Source organism: Pseudorca crassidens, chromosome 9 (assembly GCF_039906515.1).
Source record: "Pseudorca crassidens isolate mPseCra1 chromosome 9, mPseCra1.hap1, whole genome shotgun sequence".
Classification (NCBI taxonomy): domain Eukaryota; kingdom Metazoa; phylum Chordata; class Mammalia; order Artiodactyla; family Delphinidae; genus Pseudorca; species Pseudorca crassidens.
In genome coordinates, this window is record NC_090304.1 from 104,534,394 (window position 1) to 104,554,489 (window position 20,096).

The 20,096-nt window shown below is 52.6% G+C and overlaps 1 protein-coding gene across 1 annotated transcript; it reads left to right on the plus strand.

Annotated features, from left to right (window-relative positions):
- The first annotated feature begins 10,623 nt into the window (after positions 1 to 10,623).
- Positions 10,624 to 15,276, plus strand: KCNJ5 (potassium inwardly rectifying channel subfamily J member 5). The gene is made up of 2 exons (XM_067747697.1): positions 10,624 to 11,560; positions 14,954 to 15,276. The coding sequence occupies exons 1-2, from the start codon at positions 10,624 to 10,626 to the stop codon at positions 15,274 to 15,276; spliced, it is 1,260 nt and encodes a 419-aa protein (XP_067603798.1).
- The last annotated feature ends 4,820 nt before the right edge of the window (positions 15,277 to 20,096 follow it).

Genomic DNA, 20,096 nt, shown 5'->3' on the forward strand with positions numbered 1-20,096 from the left:
CAAGGCCTGTTCGTCCAACCGTGTGGTCCCGGCTCCACGTTCCGCTGAAAGCCCCCCACCCTTCTCCTGGTACATGCCCCCCTCATGCCGTCACGGGACTGTTTTATTTAATTTTTATTGGAGTATAGTTGATTTACAATGTTGTGTTAGTTTCAGGTGTACAGCACAGTGATTCAGTTATACGTACACATATATCCCCTCTTTTTTAGATTCTTTTCCCACACAGGTTATTACAGAGTATTGCGTAGAGTTCCCTGTGCTATACAGTAGGTCCTTACTGGTTATCTATTTTATACATAGCAGTGTGTATATGTTAATCCCAACCTCCTAATTTATCTTTCCCCACCTTTCCCCTTTAGTAACCATAAGTTTGTTTTCTACATCTGTGACTCTATTTCTGTTTTGTAAATAAGTTCATTTGTACCATTTTTTTAGATTCCACGTATAAGCGATGTCATATGATATGTGTTTTCCTTGTCACGGGACAGTTTTGCATCTCAGAGAGAGGGGTGCCACCGTTCAGTGTGCTGTAGCAGACCCCGGCAGAATCCTCTTTCTTGGGCATTGGTCCAGGAGCAGGGCTAAAAGGAGCACACGTGTCCTGAGCCCTTGTGAGCCTGCGACAGCAAGAAGCCTCCTGGGCACGAGCCAGCACCTGGGGGCCACCCCGCTCCTCCCGCTGAGTTCTCCAGCCCTCCTGGCTCAGGATCCCCTAATGATGGATAACCAGCCTCCATTACGTCCCAGCCAGGGACAACTTCTGACCTGATCCACCTCCTGGCCTCACAGCCCACCACCCCACCCCGGAGGGGGCGCTCCCTCCACCTTCTCAAAGCATTTATAGTCAGAATCTCTTCCCACTGGGAACCACTTCTGCCATCTGTGAAGTAGAGAATGTAAGGCTTCCCGGAGACCCTGCTTCCTGCAGCATAATTGCAAGGGGTGTGATTGGGAGGAGAAGGCAGGTAGGCAGAGGATGCACGGTGAGAAGAGGGGGCCACGGCAGCCCTCTGCACGACGGAGGGGTCTGGGGAGGGGGGACAAGGCTATGGGCGGGGGGACGGGGCTGGTTAGGACCACGGTGGGAACTAAGCAGCAGCCCATTCCCTGTCTCTTTGCTATCGTGCGAGTCCTACATCGGCCTCCTGGCTTCCTCTGTACTGAGGACTGACAGGATGTGTACATGGCAGACTCATTAGTGCAAACAGGAGGCTCTGAGGAGACTTTATTGGCATGACCACAACCCTTAACACCACGCTCAGCATAACTCAAAGTCCAAGCCAGCATGTCCACGTGGGGAAGGAGCCTCTCTCTGCCTCGGGAGCCCAGGAGTATAAATTGGCAGTTGACAGACTGAATCTGACTCACAGACAGATTTTTTTTTGGCTCGCTCGGTGTTTCAGAAATCATTGAATTAGTTGTCAACATTGAAAAAAAGAAATTTCCTGTTTAAAAGTCTTCATTTCTAGCTTTTCTAGAAAAAGAAAGTGGAAGATGTTGCAGCACCAGCTCCACATTCTTGCACGACAGTAATTAGCCGGAGCTGAGTAACGCTGCCCCCTGTAGCACCACACGTGTACTTTGCTCACCTCAGTCCCCACCACTCCCTATAGTGTCCCCAAGACCCAGAGCAAGTTATTTTTTGTTTTGTTTTGTTTTGTTTTTTGCGGTACACGGGCCTCTCACTGCCGTGGCCTCTCCCGTTGCGGAGCACAGGCTCCGGACGCGCAGGCTCAGTGGCCATGGCCCACAGGCCCAGCCACTCCGCAGCATGTGAGATCTTCCCGGACCGGGGCACGAACCTGTGGCCCTTGCATCGGCAGGTGGACTCTCAACCACTTCACCACCAGGGAAGCCCCCCCAGAGCAAGTTTTGATTGCATTTACCGTGGGTTTGTATAACTGCTTTTCCTAGAATAGGAATTATATCTTTAAAAATCTTTTTCTTTATCAAAAATGTGGAAAAGAAGGTCTGAGAAGTCTCATATTTGCATAAAAATAAGAGAAAGCACATTGTCTGGTCAGTACGCACATGAGGTGTGTCTGTGTTCAGAGAAGCAGCAGCTCTGTTCGCTGACCTCACTCATCTGCCTTTGGAGGCGGCAGAGTTGGGTACCAGCCTCCTGGGTTCTGGTCACTAGAGCATGCACATCCCATTCAGGAGGGACAGGTATCGGATCCACTCCTGGCAGAGGCAGACACACCTGACATGCAGGAAAGTCCAGCCAGTGTCATTCACAGTGAGATCAGTGGCCACCGGCTAGTGGTCTCTGCCCTGGGAGAGCCCAGAGCATCCACACAGAGATGCTTCTGGGAGTGAAAGGGGCGCTTGGTGACTTACACCAAGACACCAGGTGTTGGCTGGGATATGTGGACACCCTGTCTCCTTGGAGCAACTGGGGACCTGTGTGAGCAAATACTGCTGCGGTGAGAAAAAGTCCAGGAGCAGATGTAAGCACGGCGAGCTTTCAGCTCAGGAGAAAAGCAGGAGGGTGGATGGAGGAGAGGGGGGATGGCCCCAGCTCTACTCTGCAGCCCAGGCAGAACGGGTAGCACAGCAGTAAATCATGAATTGGTTTCCAAGCACGGATCGGAATGTGTCGTCAGCTGCCTCCTGGACCAGGTGTTTTAGAGCTGCATTTAGAGTCAAACATGTCTAGTCCTGCCTCTTAATAACTGAGTGGGCTTAAGCAAGTTACTAAATCCCTCTGCTTTTGTGATCTGTAAATGAGGCTGCTAAGATATCTGAACACTAAATGAGACAATGCATTAAAAGCACCCAGCACAGCGGTGGCATGTAGTGGGTGTTAAGTACCTGAGCTTTTATGAGGGTCCGCTCCCGGGTCTCATGTCAAGAAGGCTCACCTCGAGGGGCTTCCCTGGTGGCGCAGTGGTTGAAAGTCCACCTGCTGATGCAGGGGACACGGGTTCGTGCCCCGGTCCGGGAGGGTCCCACATGCCGCGGAGCGGCTGGGCCCGTGAGCCATGGCCGCTGGGCCTGCGCGTCCGGAGCCTGTGCTCCACAACGGGAGAGGCTGCAACAGTGAGAGGCCCGTGTACCGGAAAAAAAAAAAGAAGGCTCACTTCACCCCACCCGCTGGGCATCCTCTTCAGCAAGTCTTTCCTTACTCTTCCTCACCCACTCAGGCCAAGCTGGATCAAGAACTGTGCCGTGGTCCCTCTGTCACTCTCTATTGCACCGTCTGCCTGTGTGTCCCCACCATTCCGTGAGCTCCTTGAGGGCAGAAAATAGAGCAGGGGTCCTCAGTCTCCATCGCCATGAGCGTGGCCAGGGTCGGGCTTCTGGGCTGTGGGATCCGGCCCTCAGCACGGCGTCCAGCCCCCAGCTGACCGGAAGCATCAAGGTCCCTGGGAGCTCCTTGAGAAAACGCAGATTCTGGGAACCCCAGAGCTACTGCATCAGGATCTGCATTTGAACAAGAGCCCCGTGAATGTGAATGGAAAGCGCAGGAAAGGGGTGAACTGCCGCTCCACCTCCTCCTACAGCCCCAGGGCGATCATGCACGTTTGCAGGGGGTGTTCAGTGAGGGTCACCAGCTCACTGACTGAATGAGTGAATCTTGTGTGCCACGGTTTACAGCGTGCTTTCACACGTGTGGTGTCACCCAGATACTTTTCGAACTTGGGTTCAAGAAGGAAAACCACAAAACATCCAGGAAATAGAGAACAGACTCCCACCTAAGTTGATAGCTGCAAATAGCTGCAAAATGATGAGGTTTTTAAACAAAATATCTGCTGGGTTTTAAAGATGTATTACTTCTGACTCTTGGCCATTAAACCTCAGAATGCACTACAAAGAGCTCTGTTTTCATTTTCAAGGTTAGTAATCGTGAAAGCTGGGAAGCCAGGGCTGGGAGGAGCCAGCCCATCGTGCGGTTTGCGCCCAAGCTCTAGGGGCTGGAGTCGCTGGCCGATTTCTCCTGGTTGAAGAGGGATTTGCTCCGCCAGCAGTTTCCGGGCCAGTCCCACCCATGCTGGGCCAGCCTCTGGGTCTCCCGTGTCCATGGGCCCTGGCCTCTCTCTCTGCTGTTTCTACACCAGGCTCCAGGTGGGCGGCCCGTGGGCTGAGGCCAGGCGCCTGCTGCTTCTTCCCGAGCCTCTGAACTGTCCGGGGACCACAAGGCAGGAAGGAGGCCAGAGCTGCCCTTTCCAAGCCCAGTGGGGGTATTTGGCCCGAGACAGGTGGCTGGGAGAAGAGGGGTCATGGTCACGGAAAGCCAGGCTGGTGACCCCGATTCAATGCTCAGGCCACTGCGCTCAGGGGTCCCCTGTCCCCCCGGCCCCGGTGCCTCCCCTCCGCCTCTTCCCACACTCCTGTGTAGAGAAGGCAGGTCCCAAGCAAGAGAAACGCCCTGATCTGAGCACCGGAACCATCTCTGCCTCGGTGTGAAAAGAACCGAAAGTGAAGGTTCTTAAAAAGTTCTTCAGGCACGGCTTCTGGGGAAAGAGAGTGAGGGGTTCCCCACCAGGACCCCACAGAGCCCAGAGCCATCTAAGACCTCTTCCTCTCCAAGCCACAAGCGCCAATCTGGTGCAGCCGCTGTGGAATCTAGACACTGCGTTGGGTCTTAGCTCCCAGCAGAGGCTGTGTGACTCTGGGCGTGTTATTTAAGCTCTCTCCTAGCTCCCGCCTTTGTAAGATGAAGACGATGCCCTCCTCGCAGGAGTGAATGATATGAAGCCACATGGCAGCATGATGCTGGTGCAGCAGGCACAGGGCCCTGGTGGTCCTCCTTCCTCGTCCTTAATGCTTGAAGCTCTCCTGCCCCCCCCAACTCCCACTCCCACCCCTAGACAGAGGATAACAGAGCTACCACTTAGAAGAGCTCCCATCAGCCACGCACTGTGCACACACCTTTCATTTCATCATCGCAGCAACCCTCTTTGCGGCACTATTATTGTCCCCATTTTACAGATAAAGTAACTGAGGCTTACAGAGAAGTCACTTCCCCGGAAGTCCCTCCACTCAAGGTAAAGTAGGAAGCTGGGCAATCTGGTGCCTAACTCGTCATCACCTGGTTTCCTCTTCTGTCGTGTTTTAGTTGTTTATTTCTGCCGTCACATCTGACCACAGACGTACTGGTTTAAAACGCCATTGGTCGGCTCACGGTTCTGAAGGTCAGAAGTCCAGACGCCACATGATCACGTTCTCCACCCAGAGTCTCACGAGGCCAAAACCCAGGTGTCAGCAGCTGCATGGCATCTGGTGCTCAGGCCCTCCTCCGGCTCCTGTGTTAGTGGCAGAATCTCGTTCTTTGTGGCTGTAAGACTGAGGTCCTCGTTCCCCTGCTGGCTGTCAATGAGGGGCTGCTCTTGGCTCCCGAGGGCCACCCACATTCCTCGCGGCAATGCTCCTCTGTCTTGAAAGCCAGCAAAGGAAACACCTGTCTCGTCAAATTCCTCTCATGCCTCCAGTGTCCTGCTTCAGGAAAAGCCCAGTCTTTTTAAGGGCTTCTCTGACTAGGTCTGGCTCACCCCCAAACGATCTGCCTTGCTTAGAGTCAACTGGGCTAGCACAAAACCCAGACATGGGAGTGAGAACCCCATCCCCACATCCGGGGATGTACAGGGAGTGTATGGGGGCAGGAATCATGGGGGCCTCTCAGAATTCTTCCTACTCTCGGGACTTCCCTGGTGGTCCAGTGGTTAAGAATTCGCCCTCCAATGCAGGGGACACAGGTTCGATCCCTGGTCGGGGAACTAAGATTCCACCTGCCACTGGGCAACTAAGTCCACTCACTCTAGAGCCCACACACGGCAACTAGAGAGAAGCCCAAGCGCCACAACGAAGAGCATGCGTACTGTAACTAAGACCCAATGCAGCCAAATAAATAAATAAATAAATAAATAAATAAATAAATAAATAAATAAAAGATGTAGGTAAGATTTAAAAAAACAAAAGAATTCTTCCTACTCTCATGTGCCCTCTCTGTTCCAAGTACATACTCTACTGGTAAGACCTTTTATACTTCCTGCTCACCCTGAGGGTCTTTGAGGACATTGGAGCAACTTATTCATCAACCAGTTTGGAGTCTTTTCATATTTAACAAGCAGTACAGCCGTATAGACTCATATAGAACAGTAGACAAGTATCTCAGTCTGAGAACTGGGTATATTCCCTCCATAACTCTTCCTCCAATCTCACACCAAATCCCAAATCTCAGGGAACTCAGACTTTGATCCAGTGTATCTAAGAGAGAAAGGAGGAAATTGCTAAGGGCGCCTGCTATGCCCATTTCACAGTAGGGGAACTGAGTCTGAGACAAGACTCCCAGGCCAGTGCTGTCTTCAGGAAGCCCTGCTGGCCCCCAAGTTCAGTTTCTATCAAACTGCTGCATCCATGACTTTCTAAAATACCCCCATGACACAGAGTTTTCTTCACTGGGGACGTGAGAGGAGTTCTGGGAATTCTTAATGCAGAGGTGCATTTAAATGGGTGTCAGGTTCACTCATGCATTATCTAAAATACAACTGCCTCTGACTGTGCCTCTTTTGATTCTTTCTCCACTTGTGTTTTTATATCAAAGAGATTCAAGCACTTTGCTGGACTTGAAGCTCTGTCTTTCCCAAGAGCTTTCATCGTGTCTCAGCACAGCTTTCCATTCAGGGAGGCGGGAGAGAATGAAAGATGAAGATGAAGATGTGGGCTTGCTGAGACTGAATGGGATTTGCTCAAGTCAGGCCCTCTTCCTGGCTCTGCAGAGAGCCGTGCCCACACGCAGCTGGCCACGGCCAGGCCAACACTTTCTCCCTGCCTCTGTCTCCACAGACCCCTGGGTTCAAAGCGGCAATGCTAGAATACAAACTATACAAGGCCTGGGTCTGCGTTCATCGTACTGCTTTCTCACCAGCTCTTAGCACGCGAGTTGAACTATTAATAGTTCGTCAATTAGCGTTTGCTCAGTGAATGCATAAATTAATAGAATGGATCTTGGAAACCTGATGAAAGAATCTTCATTGTCTGTGAAAACCCTTTGACTTGTTGGGCCACAGCACTGGAAACCAAGGTTTCTAGGGTGGGCAATTTGCTTATGCTTAGAAGGAATCCAGGTAGTCAAGGGACCCTGCCTGATACCTGCCCTGCAGATTGCACACTGCAGATTTAAATACTTGCCTTAGAGGCTCCCGGCCTCTGTCTTCTTTAAAATGGTGTTATTGGGAAATTGCATTAAATTTCAATTCAAGGAGAGTTTGTAACTATTCACATTTATACTTATACTTACGTTTATTTTCATACATTCTTTCCCTGGGTCCCCGTAATGGCCTCCAGGACTGGAGGGGTGGAGAATGTTATCCGAGGTTTGTAGCAGATCAGACCGAAGCAAAGAAAGTTAAGACTTTTACTTTGGATCACAGAGCAGGTGTGTTGGAAGCTGAGCTAGAATCCAGATCTCACCCTGGGTTGAATGAGTAAGAACTCCCGCAGAGGATTCGAGCTCACGTGGAGAACGGGTGCCAATATCAGATCAGAAGCCAACCTCTTTTCCTGTCTGCTGGACACAAAACGTTTTCAGATCTGGGCTGAGGTGTCCCAGAAAGGCTTTTTCTGTTTCCATCACAGAACAATGCCTTCTCCTGCAAGCACGTATGAAAGTATGCTGAGAAGTAAAGAAGGGAGCGGAGCAGAAAATCAGAAAGCTCCTTTCCTGAAAGAGCTGAGGGCAGCTGCTGTGTTTTCCAGGCGCCCTAGCCGGTGGCTCATTCTTGCCAGTCACGGGCAGCACTCCTCACGGACCCCCATCTGCGTTCCAGCAGCTGAGGTCCCCAGGAGCACCCAGAGCCTCAGGATCGGCAGCCTTTCTCCCCATTTCTGGGCACTCTCTGGTCGAGTGTTCAGTACACGGTCTCCTGGCTAAGGGGCGGAGCAAAATCGTGCTTGGGATTCTGCAAAGCAGCAGCAAGTATGCCCTCCTAGCTCCAGTTACCTTTGCAGCTACCGTGCGAGGGAGACAAGGAGCAGGTGGCCTCTGCAGAATGGGGAATGGCCAGTGGACGTCTGAGACGAGCAGCACTTCCTACGACCCTTCAATATGATATTTTAAAGGTTACCCTGGAATTGCTGCAGCCACTCAGGCAGCAGAGGAAAGGTCTGCCTCTCTGTGATGGGTGAGATCTCCCTCACTCAGTCAATCAGGCAGTTGGCTCGTGGTTTATAGAACATTCCTCTAGGTGGTGCTATCAGGGACACAGTTTCCTGGGCAGGGGCATAACTGTGAAGTCAAGAACTTGCTTATAAAGATGAAGAAGGGCTGAATGATAGTATCCCCAGGATCAGAAGCTCCTAGAACCTTCTGGAAGGAGCAGCTCACCAGTCTCAGTCTGCTCCTTGGAACCTCAAGGTCTGCAGGCCACTGGGTGTTGGGGGCTGTGAACCCCCTGGGCTGGAGTCAGACAGACCTAGATCCCAAACCTAAGTCAGCCACTTACCACCTGAGCTTCATTTTCCTCGTCTGAAAATGGAGTGATGATAACAGTACTGGTGTAAGAGCTCTGTTGTGAGGATTAAATGAGCCCATATGATATTAGTGTCTTAGCGAGGTGCCTGGGCAGATACTGAAGCTATTGCTGTTGCAATCTCACGGTCCTGCCCAGCCTCTTCAGGGTCGTGGGAGCATTTTAAATGACTGTGGGCACAATATCAGAAAAACAGTAGACTGAGTACTACAGGATCCTGGATGTTTAAAGTGCAGCATATACTCCAGAAATATCTTATAGCCCTTTTGAAAACCTTGGGGCATTAACATCCCGCCCATCTCAATTTCTTAGAGGGCAGGGAATTACTGTACCAGAATTTTCAATGGTGGGTCCACACAGCAATTTTTCATGTTCGTAAGCGTTCAAACGGCCACAGACCTTCGGCTCAGACCGTAGGAGTGACCGCAAGGTGAATCAGACACGTGTTGCCTTTTCCTTTCTGTCTGCTGCTAAGATCTCAGATAAAAAGACAGAAGACAGGGAGGGATAAAGGAAACAGCATAGACTTTGGGCCTGACCAGCGAGAACCCAGATATCAGCTCTTCCACCTGAATGTCACTTATCCTCTTTGGGACTCATTTCTTATTTATTCATCCATTTATTCAATAGTAATTTTTGAGTACATAGTTTGTGCCAGGCTCTGCTGTGGGTACTTGGGATGTATCAGGGAACAAAACAGACCCCAAATTGAGACGGGGGGTGGGGGCCTTACATTCTAAAGGAGGAAGAGAGACTGTTGGAAATAAGCCTGATGCCTGAGCAAACAGTGCAGTGTTTCTATAACGGAGATTACAATCTCTCACTCCCACCGGTTGTTGTGGCGATAACAAGTGACTGTCCATGTATCAGGCATGGAATACAGTAGCCATTTAATAAAGTGTTGCAATTACTATTTTTTAAATTGCTCCCAGATTTCTTTAAACCCTTCAGACACTAAATGTGGAGTTTGCACCTGGAATGTGTTCGTTTATTCATTCAACAAACAACTATTGAGCTTCCATTATATGCTAGAACCTGTACTAGGCACCAGGGATATAAGTGAATAATATAAGAAAACATGGTCCCTGTCTTGAGCATCTCCCAGGCTGCTGCTGGTCCACATCTATTGGTCCATTGTACACTAGAGGAGAGGCCTTTGAGGGCACAAAGGCAGAGTGACCTTGAAGTTCAGGGTTTCTGAATCAGAATGGTCCACCTCACTGATGATTTTTTTTTATTGACATATAGTTGATTTACAATGTTGTGTTAATTTCTTCTGTACATCAAAGTGACTCAGTTATACATATATATATATTCTTTTTCATATTCTTTTCCATTATGGTTTATCATAGGATATTGAAGATAGTTCCCTGTGCTGTACAGTAGCACCTTGTTCTTTATCCATTCTGCATATGATAGTGTGCATCTACTAACCCCAAACTCCCATTCCTTCCCTCCCCCCAACCCCTGCTCCCCGTTGGCAACCACAAATCTGTTCTCTATATTTTGAGTCTGTTTTTGTTTGGTAGATATGTTCATTTGTATTGTATTTTAGATTCCACATACAAGTGATACCATATGGTATTTGTCTTTCTCTTTCTGACTTACTCCCCTTAGTATGATAATCTCTAGGTCCAACCATGTTGCTGCAAATGACATTATTTCATTCTTTTTGATGGTTGAGTAGTATTCCATTGTATATATAGACCACATCTTCTTTATTCATTCATTTGTTGACAGACATTTAGGTTGCTTCCATGTCCTGGCTATTGTAAATAGTGCTGCAATGAACATTGGGGGTACATGTATCTTTTCGAATTAGAGTTTTCTGCAGATATATGCCCAGGAGTGGGATTGCTGGGTCATCTGGTAGCTCTAGTTTTAGTTTTTTGAGGAACCTCCACACTGTTCTCCACAGTGGCTGCACCAACTTACATTCCCACCAACAGTGTAGGAGGGTTCCCTTTCCTCCACACCCTCTCCAGCATTTGTTATTCGTAGACTTTTTAATGATGGCCGTTCTGACTGCTGTGAGGTGGTACCTCATAGTTTGATTTGCATTTCTCTAATAATTAACTGATGTAGAGCATCTTTTCTTGTGCCTATTGGCCTTCTGATGATGTCTTCTTTAATTCAGCATACCCCAGCTATGGCTGGCGATTCTAGGAATGCCATGAACCAGGATATGGAGATTGGGGTCACTCCCAGGGACCCTAAGAAGGTTCCCAAGCAGGCCCGCGATTATATCCCCATTGCCACAGACCGCACGCGCCTGCTGGCGGAGGGCAAGAAGCCCCGGCAGCGCTACATGGAGAAGAGTGGCAAGTGCAACGTCCACCACGGCAACGTCCAGGAGACCTACCGCTACCTGAGCGACCTCTTCACCACCCTGGTGGACCTCAAGTGGCGCTTCAACCTGCTCGTCTTCACCATGGTCTACACCGTCACCTGGCTGTTCTTCGGGTTCATCTGGTGGCTCATTGCTTACATCCGGGGCGACCTGGATCACATCGGGGACCGGGAGTGGATCCCCTGTGTCGAAAACCTCAGTGGCTTCGTGTCTGCCTTCCTGTTCTCCATAGAGACCGAGACCACCATCGGGTACGGCTTCCGGGTGATCACGGAGAAGTGTCCGGAGGGCATCATCCTCCTTCTGGTCCAGGCCATCCTCGGCTCCATCGTCAACGCCTTCATGGTGGGGTGCATGTTCGTCAAGATCAGCCAGCCCAAGAAGAGAGCCGAGACCCTCATGTTCTCCAGCAACGCCGTCATCTCCCTGCGGGACGAGAAGCTCTGCCTCATGTTCAGGGTGGGCGACCTTCGCAACTCGCACATCGTGGAGGCCTCCATCCGCGCCAAGCTCATCAAGTCCCGGCAGACCAAGGAGGGGGAGTTCATCCCGCTGAACCAGACCGACATCAACGTGGGCTTCGACACGGGGGACGACCGCCTCTTCCTGGTGTCCCCGCTCATCATCTCTCACGAGATCAACGAGAAGAGCCCTTTCTGGGAGATGTCGCGGGCCCAGTTGAATCAGGAGGAGTTTGAAATCGTGGTCATCCTGGAAGGGATGGTGGAGGCAACAGGTGAGCCGCTTTCTCCTCCTCGGCCCCTCCCCTCAGGCCACTGCCAGGACTCCAGAAGGTGGAGTCTCCAGACGGCAGCTGAACCGCCCGACCCCTGCATGGTGATCTGGGGGGTACCGTTCCTCAAGATGGAGGGATGAGAGCAGCTAAGGTGTACAGAGCCCGCCCAACGTCTGGGCCCATTCTAGACTCTAAACTCGCAGTAGCTCAGTGAGTGAGATAGTTTTCCTTCAGTTGTAGATATGGAAACAGAGACACAGGCAAATTATTTACCCAGGAGCAAGGGCTCCTAAGTCATGGAGCCAGGATGCAGGTCAAAGCCAGGTGACCCAAACCCAGCACTGGTTTCCAACAGGCTACACCTAACTGCTATCGTGGAGGTGGTGTCACCCAAAGAGACTTCTGTGAGCAAATAACTTTGGGAAACTCCCGGTTAAACAAAGGTGAACCGGCTTCTTACTGTAGGACTTGGCATTGTCTTTTTACGTGTGAATCACCTCCTGGGGAGAGGACAGGGTGCGGCATTTCCCAAACCCAAGGTTCCCAAAGTCACAGAATCCTCTTTTGGGAGAGACACCTATGGGCCCCTGTGGGCGCCCGTGGAGCAGGCCGCCCCTCATCTTCCCTGTGGAAAGGGCTCCACGAACACGAGGTGTGCAGAAAACAGTGCATCGCGTGCACATGTGTCCGGCCAGCCCCTCCCTGCCCAGCGACTGACTCACGGGCAGCCAAGCGCTTCCCAAGGCCGAGCTCCGTGTGGGGCTCGGTGAGCCCAAGGCCTGGGGGACCCCGTGTCCCCGCTGTATTCCCTGGGCCAGGGAGCCCCCGTTAACCTTGCACCCACCTCTGCTTCCTCCCCTTCTCCTGCCCCCTTCTCTCCGCTCACGAAGGGGTCTGACCCTAAGGATGACTTGCAGAAATCTCCCCCGGGCTCGGGATATGCATAGTTTCCTACTCCGGCAACAGCACTGGAGGGCTGGCTGTAAGCTCCTGTTAAAGATGTGGTGGGAGCTCTCTGCAGACAGGAAGGGCTCATGCTCAGGTCTGTGACTACAGCTTGTCTGCCACTCCACACTCTCCCCCAGAACGCTGGGGGCCTGGCACAAAGGTGGCCCAACAAGCCCTCCTGGCCTCCTGAGAAGCTGGGTGCTGGGTGGGAGACTCGGACCGGGCAGCCACAGACCCTCCTGATCGGAGCCAGTGGAACCGGCTGGGGTGCGAACTGGCTCCAGAGGCCTGGACGGACGGGGCTGCTCGGCCATCTGCCGGGGGCCGAGCCTCGCCACGTGGCATATGGTGGCAGCTGAGGGAGCCCTTGGGGCCAGGACAACTGGGATGCAGGGAGCCTCCTCCCACAGGGCCAGGGGCTCGCGGGTCACCCTGACCTTGGTGCCGGGCTCGGATCAGAACGTGGGCTGAGATTCTGGGAAAAGAGCTCCACTTGGAGGCCACAAAGGAGGGGTCAGGTCAGAGACGCGGGGACAAACAGGAAAGCGGTGCCTAAGCACGGCCCCTCATGCCCCAGCCCCGCCCTCACTGCCACCTGCTGGCCTCTCCCTCACAATGCCTCAAAGTCAGGTCCTGAGGTTGGCCTGCCCCGTCTGGCTGACCTCCTCTGACCGCATGTCCTGGGTGACCCTGGGTCTGCGGGGAGACAAGAGAAGGAGACCACCCACCCACACTGGCTCTGATCTCAGCATCTCTAAGAGCTTGGTTGCCACGCCTAGGGAGCCAAGGATGGGCTGTGATTCAGGCCGAGGTCTGACCAGCACAGCTCTGTGCAGCCTGCCTGTGAGTCTGGGCAGATTGCTCAACTTGTCAGCAAGAAGAGGCTAATAAACTTCACAGGCTCACTGGGGGTTAAGTGATGAAATGGAGTAGCATGTGGGAAGCACAGTGCCTGCCACCCAGAGGGGTTTCTGTCCTTTCCAAGTGCATTGGAACATGGATGCCAGATACACAAGTAGGTTTCCAGCCATGGGGCAGCCCCTTCCCAAGCGATGGGACAGAAGAAGGGCAGAAAGACCCCAAGAGGGTTGGCCCAAAGCTTCCATGGAGGTCCTGTCCTGCTGTTTTCCCTGAGGCCCCAGAGACACCTGGCCTGTGTCTAGGCTGGTCAGTGCCCAGCTTGGATCTCTGCACCTCTGCTGAGCTGGGGGGCTTGTCCAAGGACAGAGGGGAGAGGCCTGGTGCAGGCAGCACCCTGAGAGCAGAGAACAGGCTGTGAGCCGCAGCTTGTGGGGTACACTGGAGTTGCCCAGCACCAGAGCACCGAGTGGGGAGCAGCCTCTGCGCTGGGTCTGGTGTGTATGAGACTCCTGCCAGAGAACGTCCAAATTGGGGGGCTGGAGTAGGTGTCTCCTTCAGTCTCTGAAGAGCACAAGCTAGGACCTTCCTTGGCCGAAAGATTAAATATCAGAGAGCTGCTTCCCCATGACCCTGAGCTCAAAGGCGTCCTCATCCATAAACAAAGCTGCCCTCTCTGGAGAGAAACAGCACCTAAAAATAACACAGGCATGCCAGGGCTGAGCGGACAGGGAATGGAGACATCGGAGCCTGCTCCAATCAAGGAGCCATGCTGTGAGCTTGTGTGTGTGTGTGTACGCACATGTAGGCTTCTGCCCATGTGTATCCACCCAAAACAACCCCTGGGTGTTCTAAGTGCCTGTCAGTTTCTCTGGGTTCAGCCATGCTGAATTTATCTTTGTTCAAACCCTTTTCCTGCCTCTTTTCTTGTCTCACTCTTCTAGAACTTAACTCAGTTTCAGGAACCACGTCCATTTCTGAATTATCCACTCCAATCTCTAGGAACCAACTCCAAAATCTTGCATTGTTCATTTCTAATTTTCTGCCTCCATCACCCCTCGAGCTCCTTCAGGGCAAGGACCGTGTCTTATTCAGCGTTCTATCTGCATCATGCTTAGCACAAAGCAGACGTTCAACAAGTGCCTGATGAATGATTGGATGGATGGAGGGATGGGTGGATGATGGATGGATGGATGGATGGAGGGATGGATGGATGATAGGGTGGAGGGATGGATGGATGGAGGGATGGAGGGATGGATGGATGATAGGGTGGAGGGATGGATGGATGGAGGGATGGATGGATGATAGGGTGGAGGGATGGAGGGATGGATGGATGATAGGGTGGAGGGATGGATGGATGGAGGGATGGAGGGATGATGGATGGATGGATGGAGGGATGGATGGATGATAGGGTGGAGGGATGGATGGATGGAGGGATGGATGGATGATAGGGTGGAGGGATGGATGGATGGAGGGATGGATGGATGATAGGGTGGAGAGATGGACGGATGGATGGATGACTGATTGGTGGGTGATGGGATGGATAGCTGTGGCCACTCCTAACACACGTGCCTTCTGTTCACCCAGGCATGACTTGCCAAGCACGGAGCTCCTACATGGATACGGAGGTGCTCTGGGGCCACCGATTCACTCCAGTCCTCACCCTGGAAAAGGGCTTCTATGAGGTGGACTACAACACCTTCCACGACACCTATGAAACAAACACGCCCAGCTGCTGTGCCAAGGAGCTGGCAGAAATGAAGCGGGAAGGCCGGCTCCTGCAGTTCCTCCCCAGTCCCCCACTGCCAGCAGGCTGTGCTGGAGCAGAGCTGGACGCAGAGGCTGAGCAGGATGGAGAGGAAGAGCCTGAGGGTCCGAGTGGGTCCCGGGAGACCAGGGGCTCAGTGTGAGGACGGTACTCTCCCCGCGACCTCCCCTCACTAGCTCCTCATGAGCACAGATGCTGCAAGGCTGGGGGTGGAGGGGTGAGCCAGCTGAGTGTGCTGGGGGTCAGCCAGGAGCCGTTAGGCTCTGTGGGGAGGAGCAGTAACCCAGTCCTGGCACCTCCCAGCTCTTGCCTGGGTCCCCGTGGCAGTGCTGCTTCTTCTCCCCTGGCCTCTGTCACACTGGCTAAGGGCCAGGCCAGGAGGGGTTGCCCCACAGTGAAACACACAGGTGGCCTCTGTCCTCACACCCCTCTCTCTGCCAACTGGCCCGGATCACCTTTCTCTTTGGGTTTCACACACCCACTGGCAGAACCCCTCCAGGGATGACACCTAGAGAGGGCTGTCACCCCCGTCCCCTCGTTCTGATCACCCTGGGGCTTGTGGATTCAGGGCGGGGAGATTCTGCCTGCCCGGAAGCTCAAAACCCGGGTCCTCGGGGGAGCTCAGAGACTTCGGGGTTAAGGTTGATCCAAGTCTTGCAGCACTTCCTTGCAAATCTGTGACCAGTGACCCCTTAGTGAGCTACAGAGTGCAAGGCCCTTGTGGACGATCCCTGCATTACCTGTGAAGTGTGTGTTTTCCCCTGCTGTGTTCTGTGTGTCTAACGTAGCCTACAGATCACTGCTTTCCTCTGGGTGACATTTAGTCGGGGCCCTGGGCTGCAGAGCACCTCGGACACGTGCAGCGTCATCGTCGGTCACTTCCTGGCCTTCCCAGCCACACCGTGCCTGCACCTCCCACCAAAGAGAGAACCCCAGCAGCTGGATCTTTGCTGGGACTGTCGGCCCAAGAATCTCAAAGTACTTCTGAGCTTCACTGTGGTTTAACTCACAATCTCAGAAATCCCACGGTGCGATCCAGGGAGAAGGCTGAGGTCAGAGGACAGGAAGAGCCAGTCGGTGTGAAACAGGGAGGGGGAGGAAAGAAACACAGAGAAACGCGGGCAACTCGAATTTTACAATCAGCAGCAGCAGCAATTCTCGCTGAGATTGCTGACTTCAATCTCTGTTACCAGGCGATGTATGGACGTGAAGCAATGGGAGAGGTGCCCGCAGAGGCGGCGTCCCCTTTGAACCCAGGCTGGCCACCCTCAGCTGGTGCCTAGGCCTGGGCCCTGGGCCTCCCTCCGGTAGGCAGGAGTCTAACACGGCGGTTGGGCCTGGAGAGCAGAGATGATGGCCAGGGGAGGGGGGTGGCGTCACCCTCACCTTGCAGACACGGAGAATCAGGGAGGGGGTCAACGGTAAGGGAGAGTTGAGTGGACAATGGCATGGGACTTCCCTGGCAGTCCATTGGTTAGGACTTGACACTTTCAGTGCCAAGGGCCCGGGTTCAGTCCCTGGTCAGGGAACTGAGATCCCACAAGCCGTGTGGCACAGCTAAAAAAAAAAAAAAAAAAGACAATGGCAGAGGTTTTTCCTTTCCAGTCTAGAGGCGCAGGAAGAGGATGGACAGACGGTGCAGCTGTCAAGCGATGGGGCACGTCTGGCATGGGTGGAGGCCGACAAGTTTCTCATTAGCTGACCTAGACCTGGAGAGAGCTGTCAGATGTTCTGGCCACAGAACTAGGGAGGCCTCACCACCACTGCACAGCTCTCAGCTGGCCTTTGAAAATGGAAGCATCTTCCTGCCCCAGACACGAATGGCTTCCCTAGGACTGAGAGCAGGAAGCTACGGCAGAACCAAGGGGACTGGGTTTGGACCTCAGGCCCAGTTCCCCTGGGGCTGGGTTTTCCAGGTCCTGGGGCTGCAGAGAAGAGAAGCAGGCATCCACACTTGGGGGGAGGGGCACCCTGGTGCTTGGGCCCGGGGGCTGGACCTGGACAGGTGGGCACCGGAAATCAGTGAGCAGTGGGCACCCGACAGAGGCGTGGTGCTGGCTCCTGGCTCCTGGCATCCTTCTGCGGTGAAGCAGGGCTTGGAGGGAACGGGGAATGAGCTGGAATGCTGCCCTCTGGGGGAAAGGGAACAGGCAGGCTGGCGCACCCCAGTGGGGCACTGCTCACAGTCAGGAATCTAAGGCAGGGAGCCTGTTACCAAGACCGGATGCCCTGGGGCTGGAGGAGCTACAGCTGGAACTGCCAGACCTGAGGGCCGGTCCTCAGCTCAGGCCCGCCAGGTCCAAGGCTTGCACTTCAGGACTGTTTCCTCGCCCCTCCCACCCCCAGCAGATCTAAATGCTGCTTTTGTCAAAACCGATCAGTGCCTGCAGGCTTAGAGCCCTCGGTGGGGCAACCACGGGAGAAGCTAGCCTTGCAGCTGGACTGGGTCCTGGGCCTGTTTCACACCTGCCTCCTTAGCATCCCCAGGTGGCCACATAGCCACTCTCCTGTTCCCTAGCTCGGCAGTAGCCTCCAGGAACCTGGGCCACAGCACGTCCGTCAGCCAACTACAGACGCTGTGGAGGCCACAGAAGAGGAAGAGAAGAGCACAGTCCTATTCCAAAGTCCTCTGATGGGCCAGAGCTCACTCTGCTGGGATGAAGCAGGTAGTAAGCCCAGTGTACACATTAGCTGCTCTGTCTCAAGAAAATTCAAACGCAAGACGACTGCCCTTTTTATCCCAAGGCAAGCCTTTCTTGATGACCAATTGATCTAACTAAAGTTTTGAAACATTCTCCAAATCATTTTCTGGAAGTTCTTGTATAAACATGGACTCACTCAATGTAAAGTCTGACAAAGGTCAGAGCCTCAGTGGAGATCACTTTAAAAACATTGCATCGGCCCACAAGCCACCTGTGGGTCCCAGCCCTTAGCTGCACGGCTCTGAGATCACCCATCGCCTCTGATGGGCCACAGAGAGGTGAGCCAGGCCGTAAGGGGGGGCTTCCCACAGGCCTCAGCATCTCCTAAATCCCAAAGAATGTTCTCATGGGTCAGACCCTAAAAGCCTTGGGAGCTAACTTCCTGCCTCAGCTTCCATGTCCTTCCTATCTGGAGCCGTTCCCTGTAAGGGAGAAGCCCCCAGGAGCTCAGAAGAAGGTAAGTCCCCCCTAGTCATCCTCTCGCCATCAGTCTGACACCTGCTAGGTCTCCACAGCCTTGCCCAAAGGCCCCTGGTCCTGGGCCAGGGTGAATGGGTTTTGCCCGTGACTCTCCCCTCCAGGTGCCACCCTTGCTGTGCAGTCAGCCCACTTTCCATCATTTCCTCATGCTGCTTGAGGCCCTGGCCGGAGCAGCTGGCCTTGCGGAGGGGAAGGAGCCCTTGTCCGTCTGCGGGAGCCCTCCTGCTTGTGATTGGTAACAGCCGGCACCTTCTGCAACATGCTGGTCCCACGCCTACCTTCCAGCATGCCTCAGCCCTGTGTCTCCCGCGAGCTGAGAGTCACAGAAACTCGAAGTTTTTGTACGGAAGTTGCCAGAAACTAAAACTAATCCCCCCACACCAAAAGTTGCCTGTTGTTGTCTAAGAATATGCCCTGAACACACCTCTGCGCAAACACCATTTACTGTGCACCTACTACGTGCCCAGCGATGGGTTAGGCCCTTGCCCGGAAGACGGCACTGATTTCTCAAAACACTGCAGAGAAGCTCTTGGGAACCCCTTGCTACCAAAGAGATAACTGAGGTTCAGCAAGGTTAGTTCGTTTGCTCAAGGCCACAGGTAATCAGAGGAGGCAGGGCCTCTGGGTCCAACAGAGTCTCCCAAACAAACACAGATGTGCCGTCATCCTACATAACGCCCGCCCCCAGGGCAGCTCCTGAGCTCCGCTGCAGAGGTAAGGCCGCCCACCTCTTCCAGTGGCCCCTGTGCCCTGCTGTGGACTGTCAGCTTCCAGCCCCCAGCAATGTTCTCCTGTGGCAGGATAATTGGGAAACACCTCTTTTCTGATCCTGAGAGAATTAATGAGCTGTGAAAAGAGATTAGATGGGTAGTCATCGCTTGGAGGAAAAAGCCACTTATTCTGCTCAACTTGGTTTTTGCTAATGACATCCTCTTAAACTCCTGTGTCAAATCCCTTCTGCCCAGTGTAGGATTCGTCAGTCTTCTTATTAAAAAGAACACCATTACACAGCTAAAAAAAAAATCATCCAATAAAGTGGATTTGATCTTAACAGAACTTTTTCTCGTTTTAAGTAGATGGCCGTTGGTTTCCCATTCGAATTCACTGCCAGTTTAAGCAAACTTGTCCTTGTTTTCACCAGTCTAAAAACACAGTATCAATATCTAAACTAGAGTGGAGGTGGATTCTGGGTGAGGAAACTGGAGGTGGAGAGCTGGACCAGGGGTCAGGGTTCAGCCTCAGGCCAAGGGTGAGGGTACCATCACCCAGAGGATGTGAGCGATGTGTTTCTCCTGTGCATTCATTCCCTCCCCCAGATCATTCTCACACACTCTTTCATGTTAAATATTCAGAATCTGGGACTTCCTTGGTTGTCCAGTGGTTAAGACTTCACGCTTCCACTGCAGGGGGTATAGGTTCTATCTACCCCTGGTTGGGGAACTAAGATCCTGCAGGCCATATGAACCAAAATAATAATAATAATAATAAATATTCAGAGTCTACACTATCTAAATAATGAGTGTCTCAAAAATAACCTCAAAATGGATTAAAGACCTAAATGTAAGGCCAGACACTATAAAACTCTTAGAGGAAACACAGGCAGAACACTCTATGACATAAATCACAGCAAGATCCTTTTTGACCCACCTCCTAGAGAAATGGAAATAAAAACAAAGATAAACAAATGGGAACCTAATGAAACTTCAAAGCTTTTACACAACAAAGGAAACCATAAACAACACCAAAAGACAACCCTCAGAATGGGAGAAAATACTTGCAA

Excerpts from the sequence above, each read along its gene's own strand:
- KCNJ5 (XM_067747697.1), top strand. The coding sequence starts at position 10,624 with ATGGCTGGCGATTCTAGGAATGCCATGAACCAGGATATGGAGATTGGG. Across the intron at positions 11,561-14,953 it reads AGGGATGGTGGAGGCAACAG|GCATGACTTGCCAAGCACGG; the intron begins GTGAGCCGCTTT and ends CTGTTCACCCAG.